Genomic DNA, 15246 nt, shown 5'->3' on the forward strand with positions numbered 1-15246 from the left:
TTGTACTCATTGGTACCATGTCTGTCATTGGCTAGAAGACATTGATTAGCTATTAAACACAGGGTGTGACCCTGTGGATCAGCAGCATTTGATAGCTGCTCTGTGAAAATCTTAAGCCAACACTTCTGACTGCCAGGGCCAGTTGTCCTTATGCCTGTACCTTCGTAAAACTTTCCTAATGTATTTTTCATGCACAGTGAAATAAATCTAGTTTGTGAAATTGTATGTATCCCAGTTATATGCCCGCTTTTTCCCACTGAACAACCTTTATTCTTGGTTAATGATCTTTTCATCCTTTCTGCTGATTGTGTAAGGTTTTGGTTCTAAAATGCCAAATAAAATCTTCACAAAAGAAAGAATCATTTGAGATGTTGCCTTCTAGAAATCTATAAGGCATTGTCCCTCAGAGTTCTTTTCCTAAAATTATTTTTTATTCCTGAGGGCTGTGCTTCTTGCTTATTCTTCAATTATGGATTCATAGAAAATATTTCTCCAAATAAAGTTTTACATGTAAGAAAGCAAACAGAAATTAATATTCGTAAAAAGAACTTCAGTGCCCTCATTTTATTTTCATTGTGTGTATCAGCTTCTATTAGCTCCTACTATTTATTGAACTGATTTACATCGGAGGGGCAGTTTAATTCATTGGGTTTCCCAAAGAACTGAGCCTGAAGGATGCAGCATGGTGTGTGAAGCCAATGGATTGTAGTAATTTTAAATCCCTCTTCCTTAAGGAATTGAATCCTAGAATTTTATATTTTACTTCTGTTGAAAGAATAAAAAGGCTATCTTCAATGCTGGCGTTTTCAACAAAACCAAGCCTTAACAAAATTAATCTGTGCTAACAGAAAAAAAGTGACTCTTAAATGCTTCATTCACAAGTACAATGAGAAATATTTACTATGCTTGCATGAGACCCCAGTGCTGGGCGGTCAACTGTTTGCTGTTGATGGAGTTTTTCTCGTGTCATCTGAATGTTCGGCTGGTATAGACTTGGCCAGTTTCAGTGCATAGCACAGTGTCTATTAGAGTCTTAGTGCAGCGATGCCTCATTCAAACCCTGAAGACTGAGGAGCTCCAGGTTCTTGATGCTTTGCTTTTTGCTTCCTTAAGCAGTGTGCCTCTTTGCTTATGTCAAAGAATGAGGGGCTGCCCCTACCCCCGTGGGAACGGGCACGCCTGAGCTGTTTGTGCACAGTCTGTGCAACCTAGATGAGTATTGCTTGGCTATACTCTAAAGGTAGCAAAGCTTTTCTTGCTGAAAATCTAACTTCCCTGATTTTGGGGGCTCGTTTTAGGTTATCCTTCTCAACCAGTTGAACAGAGGCCACTTCAGCAGATGCCTCCTCAGCTCATGCAGCATGTGGCGCCCACACCCCAGCCACCACAGCAGCAGCCGCCGCCGCAGCCGCCGCCGCCGCCCCCCAGTCAGCCACAGTCTCAGCAACAGCAGCAGCAGCAGCAGCAGCAAATGATGATGATGCTAATGATGCAGCAGGACCCCAAATCAGTTAGGCTTCCAGTCTCCCAGAGCGTCCATCCCCCAAGGGGCCCCCTGAATCCGGACTCCCAGAGAATGCCCATGCAACAGAGTGGCAGTGTGCCTGTCATGGTCAGTTTGCAAGGACCTGCCTCTGTGCCGCCATCACCTGATAAGCAAAGAATGCCAATGCCTGTGAATACTCCTTTGGGAAGCAATTCAAGGAAAATGGTATACCAGGAGAACCCCCAGAATCCTTCCAGCTCACCACTGGGAGAGATGTCCTCACTCCCTGAAGCAAGTGGCAGTGAATTACCATCTGTCTCAGGAGGCCCAAATAACATGCCTTCACATTTAGTGGTTTCCCAGAATCAGTTAATGATGACAGGGCCAAAACCTGGACCATCACCCCTTTCAACAACTCAAGGTGCAACTCCCCAGCAGCCTCCTGTAAATTCCCTGCCCAGCTCTCATGGCCACCACTTTCCAAATGTGGCTGCCCCAACCCAAACATCTAGGCCTAAAACACCAAACAGAGCCAGCCCCAGACCCTATTATCCTCAGACACCCAACAACCGCCCTCCCAGCACAGAACCTTCAGAAATCAGTCTATCACCAGAAAGACTCAATGCCTCCATAGCAGGACTCTTCCCCCCACAGATTAATATTCCTTTACCTCCCAGGCCAAATTTAAACAGAGGCTTTGATCAACAGGGCCTAAATCCAACAACTTTGAAGGCCATCGGACAAGCACCTTCAAATCTTACCATGAATAATCCTTCCAATTTTGCTGCCCCACAGACTCACAAATTAGATTCTGTGGTGGTGAATTCTGGAAAGCAGTCTAATTCTGGAGCAACAAAACGGGCAAGTCCAAGCAACAGTCGCAGGTCTAGTCCTGGGTCAAGTAGGAAAACCACCCCAAGTCCAGGGAGACAAAACTCAAAAGCCCCTAAACTTACTCTTGCCTCTCAAACAAATGCAACCTTGTTGCAAAATGTGGAGTTGCCAAGAAACGTATTGGTCAGTCCTACTCCTTTGGCCAACCCCCCTGTACCTGGGAGCTTCCCTAACAACAGCGGGCTGAATCCTCAGAATCCTACCATGCCTGTGGCTGCAATAGGGGGTGTTCTTGAGGATAACAAGGAGAGCTTGACTATGCCTCAGGACAGCGATTGCCAGAATTCCCAGGGTAGGAAGGAGCAGGTAAACGTTGAGCTAAAAGCAGTCCCTGCCCAAGAAGTTAAAATGGTCCCTGAAGATCAATCCAAAAAGGATGGGCAACCTTCGGATACTAACAAACTTCCCAGTATCGAAGAGAACAAAAATTTGGTGTCTCCTGCTATGAGGGAAGCGCCAACATCGTTAAGTCAACTTCTTGACAATTCTGGAGCTCCTAATGTGACCATTAAACCCCCTGGGCTTACAGATCTGGAAGTAACACCTCCAGTAGTTTCTGGAGAGGACCTGAAAAAAGCATCTGTCATTCCCACACTGCAGGATTCGTCTTCTAAAGAACCCTCTAATTCCCTAAATTTACCTCACAATAACGAGCCATGTTCAACCCTTGTGCATCCAGAATTGAGTGAGGTCAGTTCTAATGTTGCACCAAGCATCCCTCAAGTAATGTCAAGACCTGTCAGCTCTTCCTCCATTTCCACTCCTTTGCCCCCAAATCAGATAACTGTTTTTGTAACTTCCAATCCCATCACAACTTCAGCTAACACATCAGCAGCTCTGCCAACTCACCTGCAGTCTGCATTAATGTCAACAGTTGTCACAATGCCCAATGTGGGTAGCAAGGTTATGGTTTCTGAGGGACAGTCAGCTGCTCAGTCAAATGCCCGGCCTCAGTTCATTACACCTGTCTTTATCAATTCATCCTCAATAATTCAGGTTATGAAAGGATCACAGCCAAGCACAATTCCTGCAACCCCACTGACAACCAACTCTGGCTTGATGCCTCCCTCTGTTGCAGTCGTTGGCCCTTTACACATACCTCAGAATATAAAGTTTTCTTCTGCTCCTGTACTGCCTAATGCCCCCTCCAGTAGTCCTGCTGCAAACATACAGACAGGTCGACCCTTGGTCCTTAACTCACGAGCCACCCCTGTTCAGCTTCCTTCCCCACCTTGTACAACTTCTCCAGTTGTCCCTCCTCATCCCCCTGTCCAGCAAGTAAAAGAACTGAATCCAGAGGAGACTAGTCCTCAGGTGAGCACCTCAGCAGATCAGAGCACTCTGCCCTCTTCACAGTCAACCACAGTGGTTTCTCCCCTTTTGACCAATAGTCCAGGCTCCTCTGTCAACCGGCGAAGCCCAGTCTCATCTAGTAAGGGCAAAGGAAAAGTGGACAAAATCGGCCAGATTTTGCTGACCAAGGCGTGTAAAAAAGTGACAGGCTCTCTTGAGAAAGGGGAAGAACAATATGGTGCAGATGGAGAAACTGAAGGCCAAGGGCTAGAGACCACAGCTCCAGGGCTCATGGGAACAGAGCAGTTATCCACAGAGCTGGACAGTAAAACCCCAACACCCCCAGCACCCACTCTGCTAAAAATGACCTCTAGCCCTGTGGGCCCAGGCTCCGCCTCAGCAGGACCCAGCTTACCTGGCAGTACTCTCCCCACCAATGTACGCTCAATAGTAACCACTCTGGTACCCTCTGAGCTCATCTCCGCGGCGCCGACCACAAAAAACAATCATATTGGCATAGCATCTGAGCCACTTGCAGGTGGCCTAGTGGAGGAGAAGGTGGGATCTCATCCAGAGCTTCTACCCAGCATAGGTATGTACTTGGGGCCTGGCATCATCTCATGTCAATTTTTGATGACCTATCCCACAAGAGAAAGCATGACTCCTTTTCTACTTGGAGGAAGAAGAATGGGCTAAATGGCAATAGTGATAGTTTCATTTATTTGAAGTACATTGGGAAATATACTTCCCTTTTAAAATCCCACGTTGTTTACATTCATTAATATGGTTCTCTCTCAGCTCCTGAAATAATCATATACCTTTTATTTACATAAAATTTTTCATTTTACAAAGAAGCATTTTCACCTGTGTTACATCATCTTCATACCAACCATGTCAGGTAGCCCTAACCCCATTCTGCGGTGAGAAGATTGAAGCTTAGAGTTCAGTATTCATTCAAAGTCTATACTGTGAGCCTCCCGTTTAACCATGTCCCTTAAGGGTAAACAGTTTCTGCAGGTTCTCCTTACTGTGGTAAAGACTTGCTCTCAACTGTTCAGAGCAGGTTTCTCATAGCCCCTTCCTCATTGTACTCTATCCCAGGGACTCTTCCCTTCAGACTGGCTGCTCCAGGGGAGAGCTTTCCAGAAAACCAGCTTTCATGGTAATAGACATGGGAGGAGCAAAGTGGTTAAGAGATAGGCTTAGGTTGGTGCCAGCATTTACCGGCTGTTAGGGCTTAGGCAAGTTACTTGACTACTCCAAACTTTAGTTTCCTCCTTTGGAAAATGGGGACAGTAGTAGTTGTAAGAATTCAACGAGATAATGTATATAACATTTTTAGCACGGGGCTAGAATATAGTAATCATTCAATAATAGGTAAAGAATTCTTATCACCTGTTTCTTTTTGATGCAATCTCTTTGAAAGTTAGACCATTCCATTCATGTATTTCTAGTTCAGGTTATTTCCTATGTACTGGTAAGGGGGGCTAATTATGGAAACGTAGATGTCCTTACATCTCCCCTCCTTCCCTTGGCATCTCCCCCCGCACCCGCCCCCACACACACATACGTAATGTTCCTCCTCCTGTGAGGCTTAAGTGGTACAGAAGTTCTATTTCCCCAGAGTGGAATCAGTCAAACACTGCCAAAGCTCAAAGGACCTTTGCTGTATCCTAGGCCAGCCAATAGCGCCTGTTTATGCAGCTAAAATGCTTTGAGGGGCAGGAGGAGGGGCAGAAAGAACACAAGCTTCTGGTAGGATCAGAGTTCAAATTCTAGCTCCACTGGTACCAGTTGCAGTTGGATAAATCCCTTAACCTCTTGTAAGCCATGTACTTCACCAGTAAACTGGAGATTGTAATTCCTACCTCCCAGAATTTATACAAAGATTCATTGAGTGGGCTTAGCGTAAAAGCCAGCACACTGCCTCACACAGAGCCCTGGAAAGGTTAATTCCCCTGCTCTCTGCCTATTCACTTCAAAACGAGAGATACAGGGAGGGATAAAGGCCTTTAAGGAGTTCTCTGCCCTTGGAGGAGACAGAGACTTCATAGGGCTGGGTGCTGTAGATTCCTGGTTCTAGTTCTGTTGATGTAGGTGAGCCCTAAGAATTTTTTTGAAACCTGGTGTAACTTAAATATATTCTCCACTATTAAATGTTTCCATTCTACTTCCTTTCAGGGAACCTCTCCCTCTGATACTAAGAGAATAATGATGAAGTTGTTAGAAAATAACTTTTATCTGGATCCTGTGTAATCCTAGAGAAATACAGGAGCATTAGGGAGATGAACCAGTAGTTGGAAAAAAAACTTCTCAATTTCAGTTAAGATTATTTCCATTCTTTTTCAAGGGGCTTCTGTGCTTTTACCTTGAAAGTGTGAGAAACCAATACTGGAGTAAAAAATAAAAGTTAAGGTACAGTTTTAAGCTTTATTAGATAAACATCCAAAATAAATTCTTAACACAAATGCATCATTGACTAAGCAGGGAGAGAAATCTACAAAAGTCACAGTTTCCACATGAGGGTAAAACTTATTGTTGTAGAGTTTATCTAGGATGTTAGACTGAGTGTCAAGATGGGAGGACATAACCTTGAGTGACTGTGGCATATCTATGTCTTCAATCTTTACGGTATTGATCCCAGAAGTTCCCATTCTAGAGTACATTGTGTATTCTATTCCATTCCTCTTCAAGGGCCTGAGTTCTCTCTGTCCTTCAAAGCCTAATTCTGATGTTTCTCCCTTTAGTATACCTTCAGATTTCTCAATCTAGAATTGATCTCCCTTGCTTTGGACTCCCATAGTACTTTATACTTTATGAATCTGCTTCATATAACTTCGCAGTTCACTCCAGAGTACCACTTGTGTATATCTTTAATACTAGACTGAGTTCCTGATGGGCAAGAAGAATGGAATTTGGTCTCTAAGGGTGCCTGGCACAGAGTCTTGCCCCTAGTAAGTTCTTGGTAATTGTTAGATAAAATAAGTAGATAACATATCAAATTGATTTGATTCATTAAATATGAATTGAATACCTGCTTTATGCCCATCACACTTGGCAGGTGCTATAGAAAAGTACACAATACATGATTCATTTCAGGTCTCAAGGAACGTAGTCTTTAGAGGGTTGAGACAATTTTTTAAATGCTAAGGTTGAATGGTATAATTGTCCTTCTGAAAGTGGTTTGGGTTGCCTACTAAAGTATGCTTTTGGGTTTTTTAGAGTACTGGACAGAACTTGACCCCAAGAAGCAAAAATTATGGGTGCTGTTGTCCTCATGGCCATATCCTTCCTTGATCTTTGCACATACAAAAAGGAAAAACAGACCCCGCCTAGCATTAGTCTTTGTTACTGAGTGTTAAGGTAGTTAATTTTTTAAGCAAGTTTTGGAATGTACTGTGCTTTCAAAGTTAACTTCAAGTGCTGCTTTCTAAGAATATGTGTATTTCAGCAGTTACTTAGCCCTTGATTCAGTCAATGCTTTCTGCTTTGTTTAGAAAAGAATGTTAAAGGCCTGTTTCTTTTCTTTCTTTTTTTTTTTTTCTTGCCTTAGCCCCTTCACAGAGTTTAGTCCCAAAGGAAACTCCAGCCACAGCACTGCAGGGGTCTGTTCCCAGACCAGGTAAGGCCCACCTTGGAAAAATTTCTTGAATGGAATAGGTTACATGTGAAGGAACCACTGCTGTCCTCAGTGTGCCAGGAAGTGGCTGAAACTGTCTCATCTGTTTGCTTCAGAGCAGACTTCGGTTGAGTGGCAGAGCTTATGCAGTACTATTTGAAGTTATTTTTCCCCTGACCAGCTTGCTCTCTGACACATTCCTCGTGTCAGCCAGGGAACTCAAGAAGGACATCTCAGTGCCCATTGTCTGCCACCAAGCCGTGGGTGGTTTCCATTGCAGAGTTTGCCCTGTTCCATGACCCTGGCACCCATAGCTGGCAGCTGACTGATTGGCATACGGTAACTCACTGGGGTGGGAGGCATTACTGCATTAAGACAGTAATTGCATTATGACAGGAGTGGAGGCTTGTTCCGAAAACCTCTGCTGCAGTGAGGTAGCCATTCCTCCAGGGAGTCAGAGTCATTTCACTCATGTCTGGATGGCATTAAGTTTCTTCCCATGACCAAGATATTGTAAATAGCACTAGGGATGGTGTTTCTGGAAGGTGGAGCCCATGGTAATCTGACAAATAACTACTGTGAAATGCTGGGTCAGCTCTGAATGCATGAGGATCTTGATGGCAATAACAGCCATCAAGAGTAGACTGCCAAAGCAGATAAAGATTATAGATTTGTTACAGTTTAGTCTTACCTGGCTCTTTGTCATTGTAGGTTATTGGGGGATACCCCCCACAAAAAAAGAAGTATGACTGCTTTCCACAAGGAGGTTAGAGTCTCTCTGACAATACAGTTCACACACTTGACAAAATTTAAAAAAAAAAAAAGTTTAATTTTGAGTCTAAGTCAGTAAAAGTAAGGTAGAAGTTGGGAATTCCCTGGCAGTCCAGTGGTCAGGACTCTGTGCTCTCACTGCCGAGGGCCCAGGTTCAGTACCTGGTTGGGGAACTAAAATCCCACAAGCTGCACGGGGCGGCCAAAAAAAATTAAAAATAAAATTTAAAATATTTGTTTAAAAAGTAAGGTAAAAGTTGTGATTATTTTAAAAACCTGCTTCAGGGTGCCATGTCCTATATGATGGATAGGACTTTCTATTGTACATTCTTTGGGTAAAACCAGGCCTCTGAAAAAATGGATGAGCAAAAAACATTTTAGCCACCCAGATTTGTTTGCTACCAACTACCCACATGATACCTGAGAAGGGTAGAAATGGAACAGATTCTTCAGAGAAGGAATTAGATAGTAAAAACTCATTTTTAATGAGAAAAGGAGCAACTAGAAAGGGGAAGGGAATTCCATCTCCTGCCCCAACTCTTTTCTCCAGAATATGGACTTTATCATATCATATGTCCTCCTTCTCAGAGTAATTTGCTGAAGAATCTTGTTCCTTTTAAAAGTTTGGCTCAAATGAATCTCCTTAGAATACTGCCTACGCCAATAATTGCCTTCACCAAAACCCCTTTGATTTCCACTTATATGAATTAGCTGTTATAGTGTTAAAATTGTCAAAAGCATTGAATTTTGTTTCAAAAGAGCAAACTAACCAAAATTTTTTGTAGTAAACCTCTTTTGACTTGAGCCATTTTTAGTTTTTTTTTTTTTTTTTTTTTTTTTTCCCGGTACGCAGGCCTCTCACTGCTGTGGCCTCTCCCGTTGCAGAGCACAGGCTAGGGACGCACAGGCTCAATGGCCATGGCTCACGGACCCAGCCGCTCCACGGCATGTGGGATCTTCCCAGACTGGGGCACGAACCCGTGTCCCCTGCATCGGCAGGCGGACTCTCAACCACTGCGCCACCAGGGAAGCCCCATTTTTAGTTTTGAGCACACATTTCCCGAGTTTCTTTGCTCCAGCAGAGACTCAGTGAGTTGGTATCTGTTTCTTGTGGAGGGGGTTCCAGATTTTATGAGTTAGATATGGGGAGCTAAATAACAAATGAGAAGCATGGATTCTCCTCTGCCAGCATCTTTCACTGAAGGCAGAGTAGGACAGCCTCTTTACGTGAAGCCTGCATCAACATGAGCATCAGAGCAATACTAATAATAGCTAATACTGAGTTATTACTAAGTGCTGCTGTACTAAGTTTTTTATATGTGTTATTTAATCTTTTTAACTTTGAGGTGGGTAAAGTGGTTATTGCCATTTTTCAGATGAGACATTGAGCACAGAGAGGTCAAGCCATTTGCCCAAGGTCACATGGCTAATAAGCAGTGAGGTCAAAATAACCCAGTCACTCTGACTCTGCTGCCATCAAGGAGGTTACTGTGTAATAAGTAGGGTAGGTTAGACATGTACACTGAGTTTCAGGTGTTGAATTCCCTGAAATGGGGGACAGGGAAAGGACTGTGGGAGACCAGAGGCAAGAGAGGTGACTGTTATCTGATGCATCAGCAATGGTCTTTTGGAAAAGATGGAACTACCTAAAGGCATATAATGGAGGAAAAAGATGTTTTCCTGCTGGTGCTTATAAAGAAGTGCCTGGTAAACCCATAGGATGCTCATTTAAGCAAAACCCTGCTAGACAAATGACAGAGATTTTCCTTTTTTAGAGGACATTGCTGAGAGGTTGAGGAAGAGAGGAACATAATGGGGTGTATAGGTGATATCTCAGAGTAAAGCAGTCTGCTCTCTAAAACTCAGGAATTCCTTTGGAGAATGCATCCTTAATAGATATTTAAGACATATTGGAAGATTACTGTTTAAAAAAATATGTCAAGAGGGAAGAGATATTCTAAGAATTAAAACAGTCTCTTCTACATGAGAGGAAGAGGATTATTTTACTAAAATAGATATAGCTGGATGAAATATGAACCAGGCAATGTAATTTAGTTACGTTGATCCAAACAGGATTACTTGACAGTATGGAGTAGAAATAAAAATAGACTGAGTAAGTATCTTATGCCCCAGACAACTGAGTTGTGTCCATGCCAACTCTGTCTCTATACCACGATAGGGTGAGGATCCTGCTGCGCATGGAGACCCGTTAGCCTAAACAAGGCATTCAGAATTCTCATAGACACCTAGCTTCTCCCTGTGGACATATACACCAGAAGCTCCTACATCTCATTTCTGTCCTTTGTATTTTTAACAGAACTCGAGGCAAATGCTGCCATAGTCTCTGGACAAAGGTAAGATGATCACTTCTGCAGACTTAGCATGAATATGGCATAAGCCTCTTTGAAAGGTATCATCTTTCTCAACCTTTAAACCTTTCCTCACCTTGTCCTTTTCCTTCACTCTTTGTACCAGTTTTTTTCCTGCTGAAGTAGGGAGCTGTCATGAGTACCAACCCCTCAGAGGTAACATTTCTTTTAACAAAACTTGGTGGCTAAGTTTCTGCCTTTTGTGGTTGTTTTGAAAATTGGATGACATAACATTTTCAGCACTCAGCAGAGTGAGTAAATAGTAAGCATTCAATATATAGGAGCTGTTGGGTCGTATGGTAGTTCTATTCGTAGTTTTTTAAGGAACCTCCATACCGTTCTCCATAGTGGCTGTGTCAATTTACATTCCCACCAGCAGTGCAAGAGGGTTCCGTTTTCTCCACACCCTCTCCAGCATTTATTGTTTCTAGATTTTATGATGATGGCCATTCTGACCGGTGTGAGGTGATATCTCACTGTAATTTTGATTTGCATTTCTCTAATGATTAATGATGTTGAGCATTCTTTCATGTGTTTGTTGGCAATCTGTATATCTTCTTTGGAGAAATGTCTGTTTAGGTCTTCTGCCCATTTTTGGATTGGGTGGTTTGTTTTTTTGTTATTGAGGTGCACGAGCTGCTTGTAAATTTTGGAGATTAATCCTTTGTCAGTCCCACTACTGGGCATATACCCTGAGAAAACCATAATTCAAAAGGAGTCATGTACCAAAATGTTCATTGCAGCTCTATTTACAATAGCCAGGAGATGGAAGCAACCTAAGTGTCCATCATTGGATGAATGGATAAAGAAGATGTGGCACTTATATACAATGGAATATTACTCAGCCATAAAAAGAAACGAAATTGAGTTATTTGTAGTGAGGTGGATGGACCTAGAGTCTGTCATACAGAGTGAAGTAAGTCAGAAAGAGAAAAACAAATACCGTATGCTAACACATATATATGGAATCTAAGGGGAAAAAAAGGTCATGAAGAACCTAGGGGTAAGACGGGAATAAAGACACAGACCTACTAGAGAAGAGACTTGAGGATATGGAGAGGGGGAAGGGTAAGCTGTGACAAAGTGAGAGAGTGGCATGGACATATATACACTACCAAATGTAAAATAGATGGCTAGTGGGAAGCAGCTGCATAGCACAGGGAGATCAGCTCGGTGCTTTGTGACCACCTAGAGGGGTGGGATAGGGAGGGTGGGAGGGAGGGAGACGCAAGAGGGAAGAAATACGGGAACATATGTATATGTATAACTGATTCATTTTGTTATAAAGCAGAAACTAACACACCATTGTAAAGCAATTACACTCCAATAAAGATGTTAAATATATATATATATATATATATATATATATGTATATATATATATATATAGGAGCTCTTGCCATCATTGTCATTAATAATAGTCCTTGCAACACCTTCTAAGTATAGCTGTTGGATCCTCAAGAGAAAGAATGGCAGATGGGGTCTGAGTGCAGAACCCATGCTTTTTCTTTTATACCGTGCTACCCCACATAACCTAACAAAATGAAATAAAACTGTGGCTTCGACCTCATTAGCCCCATGGAGAGAAGTATTATCGTATTACAAAAGTCATTCCTTTTTTAATGTAGGAATGTACTAGATAACATTTTAAAGAATTTATCATACTTGTACATCAACTTAGGTTGTAAAACCGCTTCACAGTCATTTTCTCATTTAATTATCATATCAACCCTGTGAGGTGGTTATAATAGCCAACATTTATTTGAATGCTGTTCTGTGCCATATGTTGGGCTAAAAGCTCCCTAGATGTATTATCTCATTTAATTTTCACAGTATCTATTAGGAAAGGAAATTCTGTCTTACAAATAAGGAACCTAAAGCTCAGAGAGGTTAATTAAATTGTCCAAAGCCACAGATGCAGTAAATGGTGAAGCTGAGATTCAAACCCAGGCCTTCTGCCTCCAGAGCTCTCACACTTAATGTATTACAGCAGACAAGATGGGGATTTATAGATCAAGAATCTGAAACATAGAGAAAGTTAAATATCGTGGCCAATAAATGCATAGGTAAGACTTGACCCTTGTTCTTCTGACTCCAAATTCATTGCTATTCCTACTACCTGTCTAGTTTTATTTGGATTGGGCTTACGTTTGAATTCATTTGCATATCTCAAAGTATACACCAACTGTGTGGCTAGAGAAAGAAGAGATAATCAGACCAAAAATACCTTGTTGGTGTTTGTTCCCCAAGTTACCTGATCTTTGATGTATAAACACTAGGACAGTATTGCTGAGGCTTTTGTTTTGCCAGGAGAAAGAGGTACCTCCGTTAGGAATCTTCTTCCTCAGAGGCTTTGAACATTTTCTGGGCTCCTAGCCAGAAAGCCATCCTTACCACCTCTAAAAGGATGTGTAAATCCCCCTGACTTGCAGTTCTACCCCAGCTCCAGTCTCACCTCTCCTTGACATGCCTTGGCTTGTGTGGGACAGTGGTTAGATGTAAAGCTAGGGTAATGAACAGTGTGGCCAAATTCCCAGGCATAGTGCCACTAACAAAGGGTCCTCTGTCAGGAGTAAACGATGGAGGGGTAGGGATAGTTGACAATCAGGCCATGGTTAAGAAGCTTACAATGTATCGGAAGACACAAGACACTAAAAACATGCTGTACAGCCTGATGGGTGCTCTAGAATGCCAGACACAGACTGTGAACCCAAAAGACAAAAGAGGCAGCTCCACCTGGGGAGTGAGGTCATGGAAGACTTCCCAGAAGAGGCATCCCTGTGACCAGGTTTTTGTTTTGTTTTTGTTGCATTACTTTTGTTTCCATTCCATGTCTTACAAGTAAATTTAATCAACTTTTTTTTTAATGATTTTAACATGAGTTTTTTGAACCATGAAAGTAGTAAAAGTTTACTGAGGGTAACTTGAAATACAGATCAGAGAATTACAAAGAAGAAAATTACCAGTTAGTCAATATTCCTACAACTCAGTATTCACTGTGTATATTTTAGTTGTTCTTCTAGTCCTCTTCACGGAGTATATACAGATAGAAATAGAGTTAAAACACTCCAGTGTTTTATATATATACTATAATGTTTATCTATAGATCTAACACTATGTATTAGATATATAGTATTATATACACATATATATACACATATATATATCTCACACCCATTCATTCATATGTGGTTACATATATACTCAATATATATTATAATGAAAATGAGAATATACTATTCATAATGTTGGTAGCTGTTTTTTTCTCCACAATAATATATTTTGAACAGTTTTTATCATTAAATAACCTTCTACAGCATGATTTTTTTCATGACTCCATTTGGATGTCCCATGGTTTAGTTAACTAATGTACTATCACTGTTAAGCATTTAGCTCTTCTGTCTTCATTAATATGAATAAAATGCTTTGGCATCCTTGTGTGTAATTAGCTCTGTAAAAAGATTTGTTTCCTTAGGCACCTAGAAATGGAATTGCTGAGTCAGAGGATTACACCAGGGTGTCTCAGCCTCAGCATTATTGACTGTTTGGGTGAGATAATTCTGTGTGGGGTGTGGGGCAGGGAGCCGTTTTATGCATTATAGGATGTTTAGTGTCATCCCTGGCCTCTACCCAAAAGGTGCCAGTAGCATATCCTCCCAGTCATGACAATCAAAAATGTCTCCAGACATTGTTGAATGTTCCTAGGAGGCAAAATTGCCCCCTACGGAGAATCATTGGGTTGCACAGTTAATACTCCATTAGGAGTTTTTGTCCCTGTACCCTCAATAATACTGGATATTACCATTTTTTTAATCTTCACATACTAAAAAAAGGGGATTGAGGTAGGAGCAATCAGTAGTAAACCCAGCAGTGTATTGTGAATATATTCTCGTGTATATTCTATAATGTGACTTGTAATATGCCATTATCTAACTCTACTAGGCTCATAGTAAATGCCAGTGTATGTTGTTAATTTCCTAGATTTTTAGGTACTGTTAATTTTTGAAGGGAAATATTCTTATCTTAGGAAAATGGGTGAGGAAGTTTGATGATTTTTGTTCCAAGTTCTTAATGTGTTTTACCTGTTTTTCCACAATCTCACCAGCATTATACTTAAATATTTTATTTTTACTAATGTAACAAGCTGGACTCACTTTTAAATTGTCAGTAATATTAGAGCATAATTGTGCTTACTGTCCCAGAGTGGAACATTGTCTCTCCAGAATGATTATGTAGTTCTTAATCTCCTGCGTTGTGAATGAAACTGTTATCTTTATTTTTTGTGTGACCTGATTCCCTCACCTCCTTGGACTTTGTGCTTCTCTCTGTCAGCAGTGAGCCCAAAGAGATATCTGAGAAATCCAAAACTCCAAGCCGAAGAAACTCCCGAACTGAAGAGCCAGCTGTGGCTTCTGAAAGTGTGGAAAATGGACATCGTAAGCGATCCTCTCGGCCTGCTTCAGCCTCCAGCTCTACTAAAGGTTAGCTGTGGGCTGCAGAGGCTATTTCTGAGTCAAATAGAAGAATAGGGTTCTTATCACAGCAGCAGAGGACTTTTCCCTTCGTCTTTGCCTCTATTCCTCAAATTTTCAAGTTACTTTGACGTCTCCTGCTTGTTTGGTCCTTCCTTTATTTGTTAGTTCATTTAACTATGTGTTTTCTCCCTGTGTGTGTGTGTGTGTACTTGTGTACAAGAGCAGCAAGAACATAACAGGGCAGGTTGATTCATGATCACCACTTCAGACAGGTCCTCAGTATGGCCCCACCATCTTTCTGTGTTTTTGTGGTCAACTCTTTTTCCTACTCTCTACTCTT

At 41.8% G+C, this 15246-nt stretch overlaps 1 protein-coding gene across 8 annotated transcripts in view; it reads left to right on the forward strand.

Moving 5' to 3' along the window:
• The window catches only part of NCOA6 (nuclear receptor coactivator 6), a 110002-nt gene that overhangs the window by 85947 nt on the left and 8809 nt on the right, over positions 1–15246 (forward strand). For 7 of the 8 annotated variants that reach the window (XM_060120325.1, XM_060120330.1, XM_060120331.1 and 4 more), the window contains 4 exons: positions 1299–4265; positions 7227–7295; positions 10381–10417; positions 14764–14912. In XM_060120325.1, the coding sequence (XP_059976308.1) occupies positions 1299–4265; positions 7227–7295; positions 10381–10417; positions 14764–14912 (3222 nt within the window). The remainder of the gene's footprint in view (positions 1–1298; positions 4266–7226; positions 7296–10380; positions 10418–14763; positions 14913–15246) is intronic. The other variant, XM_060120329.1, reaches the window with a different exon arrangement.

The sequence above is a fragment of the Mesoplodon densirostris genome, chromosome 16 (assembly GCF_025265405.1).
Source record: "Mesoplodon densirostris isolate mMesDen1 chromosome 16, mMesDen1 primary haplotype, whole genome shotgun sequence".
Classification (NCBI taxonomy): domain Eukaryota; kingdom Metazoa; phylum Chordata; class Mammalia; order Artiodactyla; family Ziphiidae; genus Mesoplodon; species Mesoplodon densirostris.